Source organism: Megalops cyprinoides, chromosome 2 (assembly GCF_013368585.1).
Source record: "Megalops cyprinoides isolate fMegCyp1 chromosome 2, fMegCyp1.pri, whole genome shotgun sequence".
NCBI classification, from domain to species: domain Eukaryota; kingdom Metazoa; phylum Chordata; class Actinopteri; order Elopiformes; family Megalopidae; genus Megalops; species Megalops cyprinoides.
Genome location: NC_050584.1, coordinates 30,840,121 through 30,862,765, shown reverse-complemented (window position 1 = coordinate 30,862,765; position 22,645 = coordinate 30,840,121). Strand labels below are relative to the sequence as shown.

The window sequence follows — 22,645 nt, the reverse complement described above, 5'->3', positions numbered from 1 at the left end:
ACTGGCCTTTCCAGTGTCTTCATAATGTGGGAGGTCAGAACCACTGGTCTGTAGTCTTTGGAAGAGCTGGCGTGCATCCTCTTTGGTACAGGAACCAGGCAGGATGTCCACCACTTCACAGTGACCCTTTCAAGGCTCAGGTTGAATAATTGCTGGAAAACACCACACAGCTGGTGGGCACAGGCTCTGAGTACCCTTAGGTTGACACCATCGGGACCCGCAGCCTTGCCTGGTCAGAGTCTGCTCAGCTCTCTCCTCACCTGCTCTGCAGGGAATGTCGGAGGGGAGAAGAAGAAGGGTACGACAGGACAGTTTAGAGGAGGAGTCATCAGGGGAGCAGGAGTGAGGGTGAACTGGAGCCCTCTCATTAAATCTGTTGAAAAACAGGTTTAACTCGTTGGCCCTGTCCAAGCTGTCCTCTATTTTCAGGCTGCTGGTCTGTTTGTAGCCTGTGATACTCCTCAATCCACTCCACACTTCCCTCAGGTTGTTGCACTGGTGTTTTAGCTCCAGCCTGATCCTGTAGCTGTCTTTGCCGTGCCTTGCTTTCTCCTTCAGTTCCTGCTGCACCCTCTTTACCTCCTCCCTGTCCCCAGTCCTGAAGGCTCTCTTCCTCTGTTTCAGGAGGTCTTTGATGTCAGAGGGTTAAACACAGTGAGTGAGAGGCTGCCCTGTTTTGACAGTACAGAAGACTGACCCATAGATCCATACTTTTGTGTGTGGGGATTACAAAGTGTCAGTGAACCAGGAAATTGAAACTGACTGCTATCCCTTGGCATGGGTGGAGGTAGGGTGCTCTTCAAAATTGACCTGGCTTCATCTTACCAGCATGTAGACGATGACTCAAATAAATATACATCAATAAACACTCAAAAAGGCTTGTTTGTGTTAAATTGACTTTCTTTTGGCATAAGTTTTGTTCAATTTTACAGTAGATAATGGAAATCCTGATAAAAGACATGAAGGTGTTGTTTTTGAATGACCTCCTTGTTATGCATTCAGTGAGTAATGACAGTTGTCATTACTACTCGCAAACAGCAATTGGCACTGTGAGTTGTCGGCATGACCTGTTGTTACGTGTTCATTGCAGTCATTTATTAAAAACCAGCAGAGTAGAAATGGCTATTGGTGTGTTCATCTGCGTTTGTGTGTTCCAGGTTCTCTGCGCATAATATAAACATATTATCAAACATAATTTGGCCGTTCTGAGTGCGACCATCTACTCAACCTTGTGAAGGTCCTACAATGTCTGTAGAACAATGGACAACATGTGAAAAGAACCAAGTGTGAGTTTGGCAAAACTCAAATTGACTATCTAGGCCATGTGCTGGATGAGAATGGAGCTCGACCATGTCAAGAAAACATGAAAGCCATACAGGAGGCTCCACCCTCAATCTGTGTGAAAGACCTTAGGTGTTTTTGGACCTAGTTAACCATTATGGAAAGTTTGTGCCACAGCAAAGCACAAAGTTTCATGTCAGAGCAGTTTCAGACTTGTGAAGAAAAATGGAATCTTGCACACTGTAAGTGGTCCTGAACACACTGCAACTAATGGTCTGGCAGAAAGGTAGGTTCAGACATTTAAAGCTGGCATGAAAGCTTGCCAGTTCCCCTCTAAACATAGATGACAAGATCTCCCTTTTTCTGCTATAGTTTTGTATCACTTCTAACTGTTGATATGTTCTTACACAGACACATCCACATTAGATTGGATTTTCCAAAGCCCAGTGCAAAAGAGACTGTGTGTGAAAAAGAATTGCAACAAAACATTATCATGCGAACAGAGCAGAAGATTCTTTGATATGGATGACCCTGTATATCTGTGTAGCACTGTGGGAGAAAGGCACAAGTGGATTCTAGGACTTGTGGTAAGGCAGATGGGGCCTGTGTCATATGAAGTGAAAGATGGCATGGTGACCAGCTGAGGTTTTGAGCTAGTGGCAATTCTTCATTTGAGACTGGAGAACCTCAGACTGACCAAAAGTACTGCCAGAGCTCAGTGTCTGATAGCACACAAGGACTAAATGAGTCTCAAATTAAAACACCAGAGCTCCCAGATCCTGAACCTGTGTAAAAAGGGTAACCTGAATAAAGTCACTGAAATAATTTGCTGTTGCCATCTCACCAATACATTACACCCAGATAAAAAAATGTAGTTATTCCAGCGATATAGAAGCTAAATTTAAACAAATAAAATCAATATATGCACAAATCTATTTACAGGTGTGTAAATGAACACCTACCACAAGCACATAATCTGTGTTGTACTGTGTACTTATGTTGTGATCCTCTGTGGGATTATTTCAAGACTAAAATCACTAATAACATGCTCTAGTCTCTAGCATTAACAGATATTGTTAACCACATGAGAATTAAGTGCTCGACTCCTGACAATAATTACACCTCTACAACAAAGGGTACAAATCAGAGAACAACAAGATAAAAATGAAGTCTGATCAAACATGCTTTCATGAAACTGACATGGTTTGTAATTTAATGTGACTTAGGGATTAGTTATGTCAAAAGCTTATTAACTCAATTTATATTACTGCACTCAACAGGAGTTTTGCACCCATGATGCTGAGGGCTGTGTATTAATTATTTAATATATTCTCTTTATTTCAATATAAACTAAACAGAGCTCAAACATTTGGCACATGATTCTGAACAGCAAACAGAATGTTTGCTGTCCCCACACCCAAGCTTCCACAAAATATAAAAGTGCTGTTTGCTTAAGGAAATGGTAGCTGTTATCCTCCTGGTTATTAAGTCAACTTGTAATTTATCTGAACAGCATACATTGTTAGCACAAAGACCCTGGTATGGAGCGGGTTGCGCTGAACCATGTTGCAGGGGTATAAACTACAGATTGTACAGATCCTGAGGGGTTGGTAGCAAAATAATCAACAGATAATGATGTGTTTTTGGTATACAACATCACTCAACATATCCAGGTAGCTTCAATAATGTCTAACATAGCAATTTACGGATGTGTATGCTCTACACCCCTAGTGTTTTCTGTTCTATTTCTCTGCAATCTATTTTAAGAAACCATTTTAAAGGATTGTTCCCTACCATAAACTTTATTTGATACAGAAATGCAGTGCACTGAATCATCCTAGGACCAGAGAAGTCTCCCTCTGATTTCCTAGTTACTACTTCTGAAGCATCAGTGGACCGCATTCTCTGAGCCAGGATGTGTATACTCAACTTGCATACTGACTTCTTGCAACAAGTCAGAGCTTTGCACAGGACAAACCCTCAAATTATTATCGGGTGGCTGTCTGAGAGCAATGAATCGATGTTTTATGGGGACATTCTTATTGCCAGTTTCATATTTAAGCTTCCGTTCAGTATTGTCACTCTCTGCCTCCAGTCAGAATGTGGCCCCTGTCAGATGTCACCAGAGAATCATTGAATGATGTCTGATTGCTATAGGTGACTGACCTTTAAAACTGATAAAGGGATCTGCTCTGGAAATGTTAACCTTTGGGAATGGAAATTATGATTAGATGCCATGCATGTAAGGAAGTTTGATATGGATCAACACTCAGGCTAACCCTTATTCTTTACCCAAAATCAAGTGCTCCATAAAGACTAATTATATGTCAGTACATATAGTAATGTGTCTCACTGTTTAAGTAAAAACAACCTACTGTACAGTTCTTTAAACTGGGAGGTTCACTCAGCCTGAAGCAAAGTCCTATACATTATAAATAGGTTTGTTATGTTTGATACACCAGAGTGCAAAAGACATGACTCAGGTTGTGTCTAAATGATTCCAGATTGAATCCACTTGTTTCTGAATTGTCATCTGAAGGTTGCTGGCATTAACCCTGAGGGGAACAGTCGTATGTGCCAGCACTGCACTTGCATGGACTGGTCACAGTCTTTAAGGGGTTGCAAAATTTTGTTCTTTTACCAAGGAAGGAGATTTATGACTGCAAACTGTAAGATGCAAGTCAAAAATGCCCAGGGCCCACAATAAAAACAGCTAAATAACATATTAACAAACTGCCAGAGAGAGAGAGAGAGAGAGAGAAAGAGAGAGAGAAAATATGCTCATTTTGGAGGCACATAATCAATATTTATAAAAATATAAGGGTTTAGTAGGCTGAAAGCACCAAAGGGAAAAGAGAAATATATGTTAAACTTTTTAAAATTAAAAAAGAAAAGGATTTAGCTGTAGGGTTTTCATTGTGCTTGTTGTCGGCTCATCTCAGTGGAGTGTAATTTTCAAATACCAAACAGAAGAGGCAATAAAAAATTAAATTGCAAGTATAGTGAGTAAAAAATTGAGGCATTATAAATTCACTTTAATTTAGATAATTAGACCCAAAAGGCACATACTGCTGAGATAATCTAAGAAAACTCATCCTTTAGGATTCATATTTAATGTGTAACTTGGGTCATAAATAAATCAGTAAATTAATGAACTAAAAAAACTGTTCATTAAAAGTTGGCCATTTAACTTGGTTACAACTTTGGACAAGGGAAATGTAATGAATAATTATCAAGATATTGAGTGTGGCAATACAGTTTGTTTTGATCTAATTTCACAAATAAGGAATGTTCAACAAAGTGCATATATATATATATATATATATAGTACTATATACAGTATGTAATAATGTAATTTAAGACCAAATTACTGAGAATCATTTACGTTCAATGTTACCTGGGAAAAAAGATGTATGTAAAATCTATAAACAAATGTATTTTTAATGCAATGTTTACATCATTGTTATATTAAATACTTGTGACATTGAGACCGATCATTAATTTACGCCAAAATTTAATTTAGTACAAAGAGTAGTACAAAGACTTACATAATGCACATATTTTATAGCATCACTGAAATTCAGACTTTTACTCTTTTACAGACTGCCATTTATGCCTATTTTCATATGGTTCATAAATTGATTATTTTTGAACCTATAGTTATTCATTGCTGTTATTTGTTCTAAAAATGTAGGCTACATTGGCATATCCTTCTTTGTAATTTAAAGATTGCTCACTAGACATTTTCATTAACTACAACCTTTTAACAAATAAACCATTTATAATATGTGGCAGCTGTAAATACTAAACCTTAAAGACTTCATATTCTCCTGCAGGTTATGAGCACTGTCCTTTTTCACAGACATACCTTATTATGGCAAATTCTGGAGCAGATGTACTGTAGGCTCATTAAAAATCAATGAACAATGGGCTGTGATCAAATTCCCAGAGTTAATCTGTATGCTGTTTATTATCATCTTTAGTACAATTACAGTATTTTATATCTGTTGTGAGACATACTATTCTCATGTCTGTTGTTAAATTTCCAATGACCCTCTATTATGTTTATACAATTTTGGCCAGGTAATTATAATCAGACATTTTTTTTTTCTAAGAAATCAGAACTTGTATAAAACAAATTAATTGTGTACTGTGGGGGATACAAGAGAAACTTGGTCTTTATTCTTGTTCTGACAGCAAAAATAAACTGGGTTGAGAATTAAGCAGCAAAATTGTTAGTTAAATTGTTAATACGACTTAAACTGTACAGCGATAAATCAAAATAACTGCACGGGGATTAAATTAATTATTGGTGAGATGCATTATTTATTGAGGCTCTAATATACAATTCCGTAAACATATTTGTTTCAAATTACGAACTTCCACAGAAATAGAGGTCTCTACTTAGCACTGGGATTCGTTGATGTTCGTGCAGATTATATCTGCATTCAGTTTTATCTTGTTGAGATGCCATTCTCCCTGGAATAAAAACTGTACTTTTAGAAATAGAACTGTACATTATCTCCGTTCGGTCGGTAGAAAAACTCAACAGCTACTTCAACTGGTCATATAGGCTACTAAAGACGAACTGGTAATAGCACAGTAGTTCCTTCCTTAAAATAGTATTCACATTTTAATATATCTTATCAACTAATCCATTTTCCACGAAAGCCATCTAAAATAGTATTAGGCTACTAATCGCAGTTGCCCCCGCCTTCGAGCTGACCTCTCCTTTCATCCTATCGGTAAATAGGAAAAAAAAAGTAGTCGGTACTGGTTTCGAGAAAACAGTCATTGCACAGTGTTAGGATTGTTAATTGCAGGCTATTTCTGACGGATATTGTGCTGCGACTTTCCATACCTTGCATTTAGCCCCACCTACTGCTCGCTTGGACAACCAGTTTAAAAGTAGAATTGTTTCGACGTGGTAATGCTAAAGATGTTAAAATCCGTAGAAAAATACAGTCAATGATCATTTTAATATAGTTTTGATTATGATTATGTTACACGTCATTAGCCTTTAAGATAAGTGATTGACCTTTGTTCAGACATTTTTTAATTGGCTCTCGTGACCGTTTTCCAGTGGAAATGCTGTCATTTATTGACATCCCCCTTTGACAAACAAAGAGGCTGTAAGTAGGCTAAACTGGCCTACAAGAGGACTCATTTTACGAGTAACCGCGGTTAACTCCACTGGTTTAGTGTAGGTAAGAACTGCTACACTGGTTACTATTCAGACATTTTAAAAATGCGAATGATCCGATTGCTTTGCTGTGGTAATTTAGCTGGCGGACTGGGGTTTCAACGCCTATAAACTAAATATGCAGCAAATGTGTAGTTTAGTCAAAAATGTTGAATATACACTATCTTTACGGCATATCAAGTCTGAGTCTTGTCTAATCTGCTTGTCTGTATAATACTATCTAGTTGAGATTATTTTGTCAATTTATTTAGTTTAGTTTATTATTTATTTAATCTAGTGACGACGTTTTAAACTTTCCCTTGCGGTCCATATTTTATCACATATTAAACTACAAAATACGAACGTGTGTGGGAGAATCAATTAATTCGATTGGTTTATTTGAGAGGCTTGGCCATATTACGTCATGCAGAATCTTACTAAACTAAACGTAAGATAGGTTCACTTACCGACTTTCTCAGTTCAAGAGCACAACAATTCATTAGCATCGATGTTAGGACTGACGTGTACGAAACTGAAATAAAAAATTGCACTGTAGTCGATGACAGTAAACTTTTTGAATCGGGCTGTCTCACTTGCCACGCAGGTGCTTAAGGATTTGTCTAGATAAAGAGGACAATTTGAGAAAAAAGCGCTAACGTTAGCTAGCTACCTAGCTAAGTTAGTTAGCAGATTAACTTGTGGTAAGCATGCGTATCCTTGCTTTTTCTCTTTCCATACGAGAGGAGCCTCGGCTAATCAGTTGCTTTGGAATTATAAATCATCAGTACACCTGCACAGTGGTGTTTTCTTAATGACACCGTAGAACCTACGTTATGTGGCTAAATGACGTCTCTAAATGGAGGTTATAAGAAAGAGTAATGAAGACTGGTCTAACTTAGTTTACTCGCGTTAGCTAGTATGCGATTTGGGCAAAAGCGAATGGTGACACTGCTGTACCCTTGAGTTATTTTAATGTGGCTACATGCGGTTGATTCTCCATTATGTCATTTCAGCACTAGATACCGTCCACATCTTTGTGTCTTTTAGACATGAACATCGCATATCACACACTAAGGTGCTACAATTCGACATGCCGTGCGCTAAATATAAACTCTATCAGAAAATTGCGTCAATTTTCAACCTCCTCAGTAAGTTCTTATCCTAACATGTCATTTAGGAATAATGTCTTTTCTGGTTATGTAACTTTGAATGCAATTTTGTGTCCAAGCATTGTTTGTCATCTTTGTTTCTAAGCAATATTCTCAACTATTGTTGGTTGATCAGAGTTTCATTTTTGGGTAATTATAACCATAAAATTGGTATCTGGAAACTGCCGAAAGCTTTCTGGTCTGAATTCATCTGGTTCATTTGTTGTTTCTTCAAGCATGAGATGGCATCTTTTAGGCATAGAAATTCCAGAAGAATTGAGGGTCTGGATAAGAATGTGTGGTGAGTATACATGTTCAATAGTGGTTTCAATAATGTGAATATTTCTGTAAACCTTGAAATCAATATGTGTTAAATACGTCTTAAAATGTATTCTGGGCATGTCCGTCTGTCCCTAGGGTGGCCTTTACCTCTGTGGCAGCAGACCCTTCCATTGTGAACCTTGGTCAGGGATACCCAGACATTCCTCCCCCTGCGTACATAAAGGAGGGCCTGGCACAGGCTGCAGCAGTAGACAGACTGAACCAGTACACAAGAGGCTTTGTAAGATTGATTTTGCTCTGAATGTGAAAATGTTCCTGAAAACTTCCAGACAAAAGAAAGCACAGTGCATGTCACATTTGTTATTAATGATCTGAAAAGATGGTCTGTGCTGAAATGGTGATTTATGTACACAATGACATCAGGACATCACTCTTTACATTTTTATACTGGCATGTGGATTAATCTTTTCAAAATGTTAATACCAATGATTGAAATAAATGTCTTATGTTTTAAACAATGGATCTGTGTAAAATAATGTCATGTACACATGTTTCTGTTTGTTTCTAAACAGGGGCATCCACCTCTAGTCAAGGCACTGAGCCAGGTCTATGGGAAGGTATATGATCGTAAAATTGACCCATTCAAAGAGATTTTAGTCACAGTAGGAGGATACGGCTCTTTATTCAGTACCATGCAAGGACTAGTAGAAGAAGGAGATGAGGTAAGTAACTGGGTACACTCAGTATATCAGCTCACTGGATTCATTTGTCAGCATTGTGTCAAGGCATAACCATATGAGGTGGCTTTTCATTTTTTTTCCTTTTCATTTTGTTTTTCATTGGTAATATTGACTAAAGAATTAAAGTGTTAGCTTTTCTCATTGCTTACAAAACCTTATGACAGTAGTGGTAGAGATTAATGAAGTATGCAAATGAAAACTGTTGTCCAGTTCTCTTACCGTCTCTTATTGTCCATTCAAAGGTTATAATTATTGAGCCTTTCTTCGACTGTTATGTACCCATGGTTCGAATGGCTGGAGCAAAGCCCGTTTTAATACCCCTGAGACTTGTAAGTTTTGCATCAGAACAGTTTGACTTTTTTGAAGAATGGTCTTCAAGCTTATGTATAAAGTAAATACAACAGCAATCCATTTTTTTCTTTTGCTGTATTTCAGAACTCTAATAACAAAGCAGACATCACTAGTGCTGACTGGAAACTGGATCCAGATGAGCTGGCAAGTAAATTTAACTCAAAGACCAAGGCTATCATTATCAACACACCCAACAATCCTATAGGCAAGGTGAGTGTTCTGTATAGTGTAGTCTTTTGAGACCGTCAGTAGTGACTATGGCAATGTGATACAACTTAATGATCATATGGACCCTGAAAGCAGCATTGTTTGTTTCCAAATTAAGTGTTTTTCAAAAAATACAATGATTGTAATTATTCCCATCCGCGAAAATGCCCTTTCACATGCTTGAATTCATTATTCATGCAAACAAGGTCACCAGGGTCAGAAAATGCAAAGCAGCACAAAGCAGATCTACATCTGTATTTCATAGAGGATAATCTTCTTGCTAGCATATGCCTTTCCATTGCCAAATATAACACTTAAGAGCATAGCTGTGTTACTCTGGAAAACACATGGTGTTTTAACTGTTACGTGTGTGTTTATAAGGCACTGTATGTATGGAAGATATCATGCCATAGTAGAGTAACTCTGGATAAGAGTGCTGCATAAGTGAATGAATTATAATGAGAGATATGCATAGTTTTATCATCAGGAAATCACTGGTTAAGAGTACTTTTTCTTGCTGGGATCCTCTCTGGGCCCATCTCTCGAATTTAAAAATATGCAATAATTTTAGATTCTTGCAGTGGTAGGTAGTCCTGTCCTTGCAGAGGTACCATTCTTATTATTGCCAGCAGTTATTGCTCCCTGTAAATGATTCACTTTAAAAAAAACTTACTACTGAAATCCACTGCTTGGAATTGCATGTGCATTTGTAGTCTCAGTACTTGTGCCCTCTACAGATTTTCACCAGAGAAGAGCTGCAGGTCATTGCTGACCTGTGCAACAAACATGACACACTCTGCTTCAGCGACGAGGTTTACGAATGGCTGATATACAAAGGCCATGAGCATATCAAAATAGGTACTTTTTTCCTATTTAGGTCTATTCACTTGGAGTAGAAACACATTGTGAAACTAATATGCTGTAACTGTGGCCTGAAGTGAATCTGTGCCTTGTTGACAGCTACTCTCCCTGGTATGTGGGACAGAACCATCACTATAGGCAGTGCTGGGAAGACCTTCAGTGTGACAGGCTGGAAGGTGGGATTACCTCTTGCCTTTTAAAGTTAGACTGCTTCTCTCCAAAGATGACTTGCAAAGTGATGGCTTCAGTCAGTCACAGTGTCACTGTGTAACGGTTGGCTAGGGAAATGTCCTTGCTGTGCTTCTCCAGACTCATCAGCTGCAGTTTTTCATTAGTGTCCACTTAATTTTCAGGCAGTAGTGTAGCAAACATGGGACACTGCACTTCAAAACATGTTAGCTGAGGGCTAAACCAGGCTGAGCAACTCTAGCTCCTGAGTGTGGCAGGGTTTCTCAGGTCTTCATTATTTAAGTTATTATTTGAAGTGGAACTGAAGTTTCATATATAGCCTAGGTTAGGTGCTGTAAAACCTGCAGGATTCTGGCCCAAGATGTCTGGGATTGCCTGTACATTACATGTTATAAACCTTTCTAACTTAAAACTGACAAAAGGTGTCAACAAAGACAGCATCACATGGTTGGCTGTGCTGTGGTAGCAATGAACAGAATTGTTTCTTCACATTATCTTGTTTTTTCTCCGTTTTGACCATGATTTTCTATCAAATGACACATTTAAGAACAAGTGACTGTTGCCAAATACAAATACATCCACTTATTTGAAATGGGGAGCTACTGATCCTGTTTAGCTAAATCTGTCATTGTGTAATATTGTAGTGACCCACATTTTATTCAGCATATTGCCGCAGAGATTGCTTTGTCACGTTTACAAGTGTGTTTTCTTTTTAGCTTGGCTGGTCTATTGGGCCAGAACATCTGATTAAACATCTTCAGACAGTCATGCAGAATACCCTGTATACATGTCCTACTCCTTTACAGGTAAATAAAATGCTTAATACTAAGTTAAGGCTCAACTGTAAAATATTAGTATAAATAGTTCATACCCATTGCATTAAGATTTCTTATGTAAAAATGGGTGCCTTACACAAAAAGTCTGAAACCTCAAGACCTCATCCATACAGTTTCACTGTATTGTTTCTGTCAAATGCTTGACAGCCCTGTCTTAAAGAAGTCATACTGCTGTGCTCCAGTTAAAGGTTTCCTTGTCTTCCTTACATAACTTTTGGCATGAGAAATTGTGATGAATCAAAGACAAAACTTTTGAGTTTCCTTCTTTACCAAAAGGGTATAAAAAAACTAACTTCTTTATGAGTCTTTGTATTATTAAATGAACATTGAAATGTTTAAAGGCTAAATAGCTTTAATTTTTTGAGTAGCCCCTATAACCCCTTTAATTTCAAAGCATACTTACAAGTGTGCAAACTTCTGCATCTCGCTCTGAGTCAAAAAAGGTGTTGTGGGGACTGGACAAAGGTAGCCTGTTTTTTCCCCACACCAAAGGTTGCATCTGTATCGATTCTGTAGGAAGCCGTAGCTCAAGGGCTCCTCCGGGACTACAAGCTCCTGGGAGACCCTGCCTGCTACTTCACCTCACTGGCTGAGGAGCTGGAAGGGAAGAGGAACCGTATGGCTGCCATACTGAAGTCCGCTGGCATGTCTCCCATCATTCCTGAGGGAGGCTACTTCATGATCGTGGATGTGACTGCACTCGGTGAGTTTGTTCGGGTCTCTCGTGCACATGAAGGAGTGTCTCGGTTTTAACCGTGATGCAGTCAGGTGGGGTAGGAACACTTCTTTTGCTGGAGCCATCCTGCCTTACTGTGCTTACATTGTTCCCAGGTCTGAATCAAGGTGGTAATGACTCGCATTGTATGCCTACCAGAACGGCAAATATTTCTGGTTATGCCATGCATTGAGTAATACCAACGGAATGGGTTTAGTAATTTCCTTTAATTCTTGAGGACTCATTCCTTGCTGTTGTGCTGTCTTCAGCACTGTACAGTACATACCACAGATATCAAATATCAGTGGTATTTATTACCAAGTCTCTAGTGACCATTCATTTTGTATGCCTCCAAACTTAGGTTGTGCTGGTCATATATGAATTCAGTGATGAAGCATTCCATGTTGACCTCCATATTGATCTTTTCATGAGCTTGTATCAACAGGAAAAAGGAGGCTGGGTCACTGGTTAGGTCAAGGTAGGGGTGTGACCAAATATTTCAGAGGAATTTGGGTCACAGTTTCACAGGTCAAAAGTGGAGGTTTAGAAAACACGTCATTTTCATACCTCCACAATACTGTTGCAGGATCTAGTTCATTTTAAGGTATTCAGAATTACGATACTGTAATGCTGATGCATATTCTTTGTTCTTAAAAAGTACAAAAGTGGTAATAGTTAAAACCAGAAGCTATCCAAAGAAAAGTGCAAAAGGCAAAAAACACTGCATGACAAATTTTACATTACAAACATAATGCCATGGGAGACACAGATAGAAGAGCCTATCAGCAATACACCAGGTGGGTGAGGACTGAACACAGAGCTAAATAAGAACTGAACAAGTGCTGTTTTAACATCTGCAACTACTTTGCTGGCCCTCTAATGGTAAAACATCATTAGTGAAGGTACTTCTCAGTCAATGAGTCGGTGAGTGAGGGAAAACTACTCTTTCTAGGGCTGTTTCTTCCAGTCACAGGCAAAAATCAGCAGAATGCAAGTTGCCATGGATAATGCTAATTAACAACATAAGATAATCTCAGGCTACACAGCAGCACATTGAATGGTTCATGTTTGCCTGTTGGAGCCATCTGTTACTTCCTTTCCTCTGTGCAACACTTCCCAAGCAGAGAAACCTCTCGTACAAAAACACTCAGCAGTTAATTAAAATGCACACTTTAGTGTGCAGGCAATGCAAATAAAGCAGTGAGACAAAAAAAATGCCTCTGCTTACAAAAAAAGGCTTTCTTTTGCAGACAAAGATCTGTCACACATGGGAGACGACGAGCCATATGATTACAAGTTTGTGAAATGGATGATCAAGGAGAAGGTACTGCATTCATTTCCCCTGCTCATGTAGAATGCCTAGAATCAATACAGAATGTACATTTTTTCATACTAAAGCCAAAAAGGTTTGTTTCTAAGACTACTATAGGTAAATGTATATGTATGTAAATACACACAATCCCCCTCTTGATGCGCCTCCTTTTTTCTAGAAACTGGCAGCTATTCCAGTGACAGCATTCTGTGGAGAGGATTCCAAGAAGCAGTTTGAAAAGTACATTCGTTTGTGCTTCATAAAGGTAATAAAAATGGCCCAGAGGCATGTGTAAGAAGGACAAAATGTCTCCATCCTCCTAAGTTTAACACACATCCTACACCTGCCATTCAAACTTCTGTGTCTCTGTGTGACAGGAGCTCTCTGGGGCTCTAGTACGTTTAGTCCTGATACATCAAGAACATTTAACATAATCGTCTTTGGTTCTCTTTCACTTGGCAACTTGTTCACACACTTTGCCTGATTATGTCTCCTATTCACTTCATTCCTAGTGCAGGTATAAACAAAAATGTTTCTCAATAACATCCTTTTTAAAGGCTAGTTGAGATAACATAAAAGGATGTCACAACTGAAGCTACAGCAAGACAATACAGCTGTGAACAAATAGGCATTGTGGATTCAGTGGAAAATAGATCCTCTTTGCAAACAGGAGTTTATTTTGTACAGATTTTGCAAGGTAAATGCAGGCAATAAAAGTCAACAATGATGACATATCGCCTGATAAAATCACATGATTTGAATTGGCCATTCCAAGCACAACAGCACATAAAGCACACACAAAGCAAACATCCTGTTTGATGGTCAAAGCCTTAGATAGTGATTCTTCACCAGTGGAAACCCACTCCAGACTTATTTAGAAGACCTTCATCTTCATCTAAGTTATATCTCACGCTGCCCTCTTGTGGTCTGCTCAAGCTCTTCCTGCCAGTGCCACTCATGCTCCCTTCTAGGTACAGGGTTTCTCGTTACACTCTGTCTCTAAACTGTTTAAAAGTCGTAAAGGTGCTGATTAGGTTGGAGGCTTAGTGGGCATTTTGATATGCAGTACCAGTCAAATGTTTGGACACACCTCATCAAGATAATGGGAAAACATGCATTCAAAGATACTGTATTTTGACTTGTGCTTAAATACTAAAATATAAGTTTTTAATCATAAGATTGATTTTTTGGTCACTGTATAATCCCATTTATGTTATTTCATAGTTTTGATGTCTTAACTATTGTTCAAAAATGTAGAAAATAGTAAAAATAAATTATAAAAGTTCTGTCCAAACTTTTGACTGGTACTGTACATTAGTGACCTCCTGTCCTCCTTGTACTAATATAATAGTTGTACTAATGTTTTTCTTTACCTTTCTGTAGCAAGACAGCACTCTGGATGCAGCGGAGGTTATTCTGAGGAACTGGAGCAAAGACACATCCGCCTGATGCAGTGATGTGACTTCCACGCTGCCTACACATATGGACTTGCACAGTAGAAACACTAGTACATTTTCTGCTTGACACAATATGGCTGCAGCATATCCTACACATAAGGGGAATCCTAAACTAGTGCCCTTTCTTTTGGTGTGCCACATGACTCCACTAGTAATGTATTAGTTGCAGTGTGGAATTTCTTTTTCCCATGGCCTTTTTGATTAACGGTACAAGTATTGCCCAGTGGGGATACACTATCTAGGCTTTTTTTTCCTGAAATATACTATATATAGCTGTTTAATGATCTTTCTTGGCTATATTTACTACCTTACCTACCTTTTGTCTTTTTGAAGCTGTCTCTGACACCCTTGTAGTTATAAGCTTCTGTGCTTACCTTATATCTGAAGACTTGAAAGCATTAACAGCCATTTCAGTCCCACCACTGTACTACTTTGTGCTGAAGAACACATGAATGTGCAGTCACTTTTGTAGTATGATCAAACAGAAAACTGGATGGTATGTAATAATTAATTTGCCGCTGAAATGAGATGTGCAGGAGCTGGATATTTTGTACTGCTAAATCTTGATGATTGAGTCTATCAAGACCTGTGTACACAATGAAAACTAGAATTTTTTGATAGTTGATTGTCTCCTGGCCTCTTAGTGCACTGTCTTGAGGATGTATCATAGTATACATAACCAAAGGGTGAGTGTTGAGGAACCATAAAAAGTCAAGTCGTAATAGCAGGATCTCATCCTGTCACGTCTGGACTACTGCGACTCGCTGCTTGCTGGCCTCCCAAGGATCAAGTTGAAGACCTTGTTACTAACCTTTAAGGGATCAGCCCCCCATTACAAACAGGACATGATCAAGTCCTACAAGCCAGTAAAAGCGCTGCACTCTGCCACCTCAGGTCACCTGTGTGTCCCGAAATACAAGGGCAGCATCTCTCGGACCCGCCTCTTCTCAGTACCTGCTCCACACTGGTGGAATGAGCTTCCTGCTGAGATTCAGAAAACGGACTCCCTGGGTGCCTTCGAGAGAAAGCTGAAAGCTCATCTCTTCAAGCTTTATTTCTAGTCTACCTTCCTCTCTATCCCCATTTTCTATAAAAAAGTGCTAAACTGGTATAGAGTGGTCAAAATGTTTGAATTCTGTCTCCCTCTTATGACGTTTGCTGCACACAAGTTGATAAAAGGCTTTGTATTCAACCTGTTCCAAATAACATACCATTGTGTCGCAAGTGCATGCATATCACCACAATGAAAACAGGATGGATGTGGAATTGAATGACATCAATGCTCATAATTTAAAATAACTACATGCAAAATATGTAGCAAAGAGTTTAAGGTCACAGTAAGGAGAGGATGTGTGTCTTTTCTAGGGGAAAAAAAACAGCCCAATTTTACTGTTAGCCAGTATTTAGACTGATGCACTTCCCATGTATCTGATGATACCCCATTAACTTTTACTGTATGCTGATACAATAAGGCTGTTGTACTTACATGCATTTCAATGAAAAACTGAATGCTAGGGGACTGGTGTTTAAAAAAAAAAAAAAGTTAATACAACTGTATTATAGAAATAATAGGGAATATTCAAACTTTCTGTGTATTTCTCATTAAAATCATTAAAGGCAGAATGAGAAGTTTAAATAAAGGGTTTTTACACAAATGTGGATTCATGAGGATTGCGTGAAACATACCTTAAATTGAAAAGGAATTTCATCACAGCTTTAGCTATAGAACTGCTTAAATGGATGGAACTTTATAATGAACACTTGTATTTTACTCCTGCAGTGTCTTCAGATTATTATAGCCATTAAGATTTACTATTCTGACATAGGTATACAAAATTTTGAAATGAAATATAAGTCTGAGAAATTTGCAAAGTATGGGTGAAATTTTGTTTTCCTGGTGTTCTGTTGTAGGACAAGTGAATGAGTGATACTGATCAAAGTTTAAACCTCAGCTAAATTTTCTGCGTTTCTTATGTGTATGGTCTCTCCTCTGACATTTTTATCTGATAAAATTATTAGTCTGGTTTAATCCTGTTTAATTTGAAAAAGAAATTGAGTTGTGTCCTGTTATATTAATATGGTCAGTCTGGATGGTGTTGATAGGCATGACAGGAGTGATCTTTACTGTTGTTAATCCTAGCACTTTGTCATCAGATAATAACATCCCACTTCTGTAATTTGAAACGGCTGTTATCTCTTGAAAGGCCATTAAGCATCTACAGAAACAAAATACAGGAAAACAGCAGAGAGGCCATGGGACAGCAGGGCTCTTGGAATAATTTGGTAAATATGGTTAATAGCACATACAGCGGCTATTTTACAAAAATGGCCTCAATAAATGGTTACAATTGGATGATAGCTGTATTAACATTTCCAACAGCTCTGTTTAGCAGAATATGAGATTGTTCCCAAGATCTGAGAAGTGTCTGTTTGTTAAAGAAGTATGTTTTATGAATAATTCTTTTTCCTCAAATTATGGATCCTGATAGCATAGTAATTTAAATCATACTGGTATGTAATGTGAGCATTTTAAGAGCATCACGGCCGTTAACGTAATTCAAATGTAAAAGTCGTTACGAAGCACAGTTCTGAGTGGAGTGTGTATTGTTTATATAGTGTTGTTGCTGATCTTTCACATTTGAGCACTAGGTGGCAATATGCTCAATAAAAACTTTTTTTTATAAAAAATATTAATTTATTTATTTTAAACGTCTGAAACTTACTCAGTACCTTGCCCAGATTCTGTCATGACCAGCTATATTGTGTGGCCAAGATAGAGTTTTTTTTATGTTATCCACAAAAGTAATTAGCATTCAGATTGTAGAAATTGGCCTCCAGATATATTCATATTATTGATAAACTACAACAAAAGATGCATAAACACTAAACATAAGAGAAGCATTTAAAGCAAATCATGTTTAATAGTGTCAAAATTTTTGTTAGCTACAGCATGAATGACAGGAATTATTTTATTTATTAACTGCATTTCTCGCAGTTTGTATTTTGTGTATCCTATGACTGAGATTCTAGTGAGATGTGTAAAATAGTCTTGGATTCACACATTTGTCGAGGGATTTTTGACAAGTCCCCTTGACAGAATTTCTCTAGTGCCTTCAAATACCATGTTTTGTGAAGACATTTGCTTGTGAAATCCTTTCTTGAGTTCAAACCACAAACGATATGTCAAATGGAGGTCTGGTCATTGTGACAGCTACTCTAGAACAGTGGTTCTCAACCGGTGTGCCGTGAGGCAAAGTGAGGTGTGCTGTGGAATTTTGAGGAACCCGATGCGTTTGTATATAGGTGTGTGAGTGTGCGCACTTATACTCTGTGAAAAGACTGATGTTTTATATTGTGCTATTAACCCTTTCGGACGTAACTTATTAAGCTTCTCATAGTTTTCAGTTAGCATTTGCTACATTTTTAACATTAAATCGCTGTTTCCTCAAGGCTAAAATTAGCTAGAATTTTTCCTATCTACTGTTCTAATCGCACCGGTTTTAGCATACGCGCTAACCGGCAAATCACAGCGGTGTGACTGTACGTGCGAAAAGGTTAATGTAGTAATGGAGTTTTGTTTTATTTTATGTATTTTAGTATGTTGCTGTTCATGATGCCGGACTATGTCGGACAAGTTCTTGCTCTGATGCACTGTGGAGAAGCTAACTGATGTTCCTCCACTGTCCCTTCGTTCCTAAAATAAACGCAGGGAGATCGCGACGCATAGCGAGTGTGCTCAGGCGTGCGATGGGTGCCTCACTAGTTGCTAGCCGGTTTCCTACAGCACAGTAGTTCGGTACCATGTAATGTGGTTCCGAATGATTTCCGGGTTTAGTTTTCAGTCCATTAAACAACACTCCTCCAGTTATCGTTATATTTACTTATAGTACTTGTTACGTTTTGTAGTTTAAGTAGGTACCGTGTACATTGGTGTTTTGTGTTCTCCCGCTCTCTCTCTCTCTCTTCCGGATGCGCGGTCTCGGTGTGTGGAGGAAGCCAGCTGCTCGGGGAAGGAGGTGGTAAGAGGAAGCGCGCGCCCTGACTACGTCCCTTTTCTGAGGTTTCGCCGTAGGTTTCGCGCGAACTTTAAGGAAGGTTCATCGTAGGAGTGGAGGGGGGGAGGAAGGGATATTGGTAGTTTGTTTTATTAGTATATGTAATGTTTGTTTTATTGTTATTTTGTTGTGGTTGTCATTTTGAATATAATGTTACCTTTTTTTGTTTTGTTAAACTGTTATTCAAATATAATTCATCAAGTTTCTGAATGTAGACTCCCTAGGACTCCCCTGTTCAGGGGGTGTTCGAGTCTATATATAGTCAGCATGACAGACAGAATGGAGAGTGAGCTGGTGTCTGTGCAAGCCGGCATGCTGAAGCTGGTTCATTTGAGTTAATTTTGTTATTATTAGCTTGTTTTTTTTTTGTTCTTCTATTGGAATTTCATTTTGGTTTTTGTGTCTGCGCTCCCTCTATGAGGAACAGTGGTGGCTACCATTTTTGCCTTAAATAATAAATAAAAATCTTTCCCTGGGAATCCTGAGACCTGCGTGATTACTGCTGAGCTGGTGTGGCCACTTAGTGTCATCCTGGAGACTCAGGTTGTTGCCTAGGTCTCACATGCACTTCAATGCGTTTTTAATAAATAATACGATTGCCTGTCTGATTTAACTATCTGTTTGATAATTATTTGACAGTCTGCTGTAGTGCAATATGGGTCAAATCTCGCTAATGACATTAAAGCCTATCATAATGTGTGTTCTTCATAATCGATAACCAACTTTAAGTTGGTGTGCCTTGGCATTCTGGTTTGACCTTTGATGTGCCTTAGCCCCAAAAAGGTTGAAAACCTCTGCTCTAGAAAATGCTCTAAGGTGCCCTCTTTGAATCCATCTTTCCTTAAGTTCTAGCAAAGGAAACTAAGACCAGAACACACTACACCAGAACACACTACACTTATATAGTTCTCATAGGAGATGACTCTTCACTACATGTCCTCCAACTTTTGATTCTAAAGACAGAACATTGAAGTGGAGGACCTACAGCAATGACAAGGCCACAGAAGAGATCTCTCAAGTGTGTGACACCCCGCACCCCCTTTGCATCAGTGGAGGCTTGACTACCACAATCAGCAGGGTAGGGGAGCTTCACACCCAAACTGCTAGGGAAGATTGGTGTTCTTTTCAATGGGCAGACTTCCCATTGGATAGCATCAAGCTTTCACTGACATAAAGGACAAGTAAAATACTTCATAGAAACCACTGGAAAATGTCTTCTCTGAAGTTTTTGACATAACCACACTTTGTTTCCCAATGTGAAGATGAAAACAATCTACAGAGGACAGTCCACAGAGGCGTGCAAGTCCCACATATGTGCTTTACAGTTTCTGATAGAGTGATCCTATCTATTCTCTCTAAGACACTGGAGGCAGTTGGAGACAACTGGAGGAGTTGTCAGCATCGCCATCCGACCAGTGGTACAGACCTGTCTAACCTTGTGCCACTAATCAGATTTCAGATTCAACAGACAGGTGGACAAACTACTTTTGCTGTGAATGTCAGTTTTTTCCTTTGTTGATGGTGGTTTTTTTTTTTTTTGTAGCCTGTACCAGACTGTACCTAGTATTTCATTTACATATTCAGGTTCTTATTTGTCAAGTTGTGTGCAATATACTTAGTGAATTAAATAACATACCTTCCTAAAATGCATTTAATTTTCCATCTATTGAAACAAAATGTTGTGGAGTCAGGAGCAAGCAAATGGTGCTGTAATGTGAGTAAGGACAGAGTGATCTACCTCGCAGAAAGCCCTCACAGCTGCATACCTAAATCCATGAAAAATCACTTGTCCAATTGTTATAAAATATGCCAGGAATATTTCACCATGTCTCACCACCGTTTCAGTCATCTCCATTTCACCATTTATCATATAACCTTGATTAAACTACTGTATGTGAAGAGACCAGTTTCTTTGTGTGCTAAAATGCAATGGCTAGTTCTAACTCCTCTTGAACAGTCTTTCATAGCTGCCAGACAGGTTTAACTGGCTCCTGAATATTTTGCCTTCTTTCTCCTTTACCCACACTGCATAGAGAAAATGGACCTTACTCTGTAGAAACTCCAGCCCAGCTGGAAGTTGTGTGTGGTGTGTCTGTTCCTATACAGCTGAGTTCCTGGAACATTAACTCTTCTCAACAGTGCAAACATGACTTTGAGCTGCTGCACATTTTTTGCTTGTGCTGCGATATGCAATGGATCAGCTGTGCTGCCTGGCCTGGCATCTGTCATGGGTCAAACTGTAAACAGCTGAACAGTAAGCTTTTTACTCCCTCCTCCAGCGGAATGGCCTTGTAGTGGTGTTTTCCATTCATGGATGTCTATTCAAACAGTAAACCAAGCAAACTACTCCACCCCAGCCCCCCAACTTCCCCTGCTCACTAAACAGTTCCTACCACACAGATATAACATATGAATACAGCCTCTGGGAGGAAGAGGAAACTAAACAACTCAAACCCTAACCTCTTCCAAAATGCAAATCTGCTGAAAGACACATATAGGCAAAAACACTGTAAAAACATTTTGCATTGCTTTTTTTTTCTTCTTCTTCAATTTACGCATTCACAATGTTCATAATAAATGTGACCATGTTTCTCCCATGAGAGCCATTTTTACTTCAATTCAGTCAATAGTCGTCTCTCAGTGTGCTCAAGTAGCAATTTAATGTACAGTATACAGAAAAATTATTTACAATCAATTTCATAATTAAGCTAAAAATCGATCTTTTTATAAAATACATAAAATTAGTGCTTTGAACTTGACTACATACACCTTGCCAACATGACTTTAATCCCCTTTCATCATTAAAAAACTGTACAGCTTCTGTTAGCTCAAGTGGGTACATTGTCAGCTCATTGTGTGTGTGTTTCTCCCACTATAGCCTTCCGATTGACACAAATAAAGACCTTACATTAGGCTGTATTGTGTAAAATTATTAGATTTTGGATAATTAGCTTGGCTTTACCAAATGCCTGCAGAAAACCTTTGATTTGTTTTGATCTTAAGCACCACCTTGCCCGAGCTTATCCTCAAAGATTGTCTTGTATTATCTGAACATAGTACAGCTGTTGGCATACAGACACACAGTTTGTCAAATTGTCATATAAAAACATTTAAGCCCCACAATACAAAATACCTGACTGAAAGTGCAAACACAGAACCGCTATTCCAGAAGCGGTTCTCACCCAGAATCAGTTCTCATGTTAGCACAATTACAGGACAGATGCCTTCAAGAGAGCCAGAACTACTCAAGTCACTTTGACAAGACTTAAAAACAAAGTCTGCTTTGGCATATTACATGCCAACAAATACTACTTATGAATATATATTTTACATTCCATTTTGGAGCAGTCCAAAATTGCTTTTAATTTCTGAGCTACCTTATCAACTTTGATATATCCTTACATCAATAAATGCTCTACATGAAAAAAAAAACATGGTAATTCTATACAGCAGATGCAGTTGTCTAAAATACAGTACAAAACTATAATATCTTTTCCATCGATTGTAGCAGATAGAGTATTGTGGAAATATGCACACCTGAAAACCACCCATGCATTCACAGTTTTGTTCAACATAAGAGTGCTTTGAAAGGGTTCAAGTTACTCCATCAATATAGTCTGTATATTGCCCATGGCTCATTTAAGACCCAAATATTCAAAAACGTATACTGTAGCTGGCTTTGGTAGGTTTTCAGTACCTGTCAGTTTTTGCATGGGAGCCCTTTATTGGCAATATACAAACATGTAAGGCATCCTGAAAATAGAACATAAATACAAGGTAATCAATAACATTGTATTCAAGTCTGAGTACAATACACATTTATATCTAAAGTCAAAAGAAGTCCAGCTTGTTTGAACTGTAACTTGAGATAATTCAGTGTGTTTAAAAAAAAATAAAAACATCCTGAGCCTTAATGTGACACATTCTAGCCCTGAAGAACAAATTAAATGATAATCATGGCAACTGTATTTTATCAAAGGCGGAATACCTGCACACTAATCAGAAAATCAAGCAGGTGAAGTGTGCTGT

At 38.4% G+C, this 22,645-nt stretch overlaps 1 protein-coding gene across 6 annotated transcripts; it reads left to right on the top strand.

Annotated features, from left to right (window-relative positions):
- Positions 1-6,410: 6,410 nt before the first annotated feature.
- LOC118772625 (kynurenine--oxoglutarate transaminase 3) lies at positions 6,411-15,128 on the top strand. Of its 6 annotated transcripts, none has more exons than XM_036521131.1 (14): positions 6,969-7,164; positions 7,483-7,611; positions 7,848-7,912; positions 8,029-8,173; positions 8,466-8,615; positions 8,876-8,962; positions 9,069-9,194; positions 9,929-10,049; positions 10,152-10,228; positions 10,958-11,047; positions 11,594-11,780; positions 13,043-13,116; positions 13,283-13,369; positions 14,488-15,128. In XM_036521131.1, the coding sequence occupies exons 2-14, from the start codon at positions 7,513-7,515 to the stop codon at positions 14,551-14,553; spliced, it is 1,374 nt and encodes a 457-aa protein (XP_036377024.1). In that variant the 5' UTR covers positions 6,969-7,164; positions 7,483-7,512; the 3' UTR covers positions 14,554-15,128. The 6 variants fall into 6 exon arrangements, with proteins under 6 accessions (XP_036377025.1, XP_036377024.1, XP_036377022.1 ...); XM_036521129.1 differs by having other exon boundaries at positions 7,477-7,611; XM_036521130.1 differs by having other exon boundaries at positions 7,511-7,611; positions 14,488-15,127.
- The last annotated feature ends 7,517 nt before the right edge of the window (positions 15,129-22,645 follow it).

What these genes read in the sequence shown, in the direction of transcription:
- LOC118772625 (XM_036521131.1), top strand. Translation starts at nt 7,513, where the DNA reads ATGAACATCGCATATCACACACTAAGGTGCTACAATTCGACATGCCGT. An exon ending in CCAACAATCCTATAGGCAAG is followed by an intron (nt 9,195 to 9,928) that starts GTGAGTGTTCTG and finishes TGCCCTCTACAG; the next exon opens with ATTTTCACCAGAGAAGAGCT. An exon ending in AATGGATGATCAAGGAGAAG is followed by an intron (nt 13,117 to 13,282) that starts GTACTGCATTCA and finishes CCTTTTTTCTAG; the next exon opens with AAACTGGCAGCTATTCCAGT.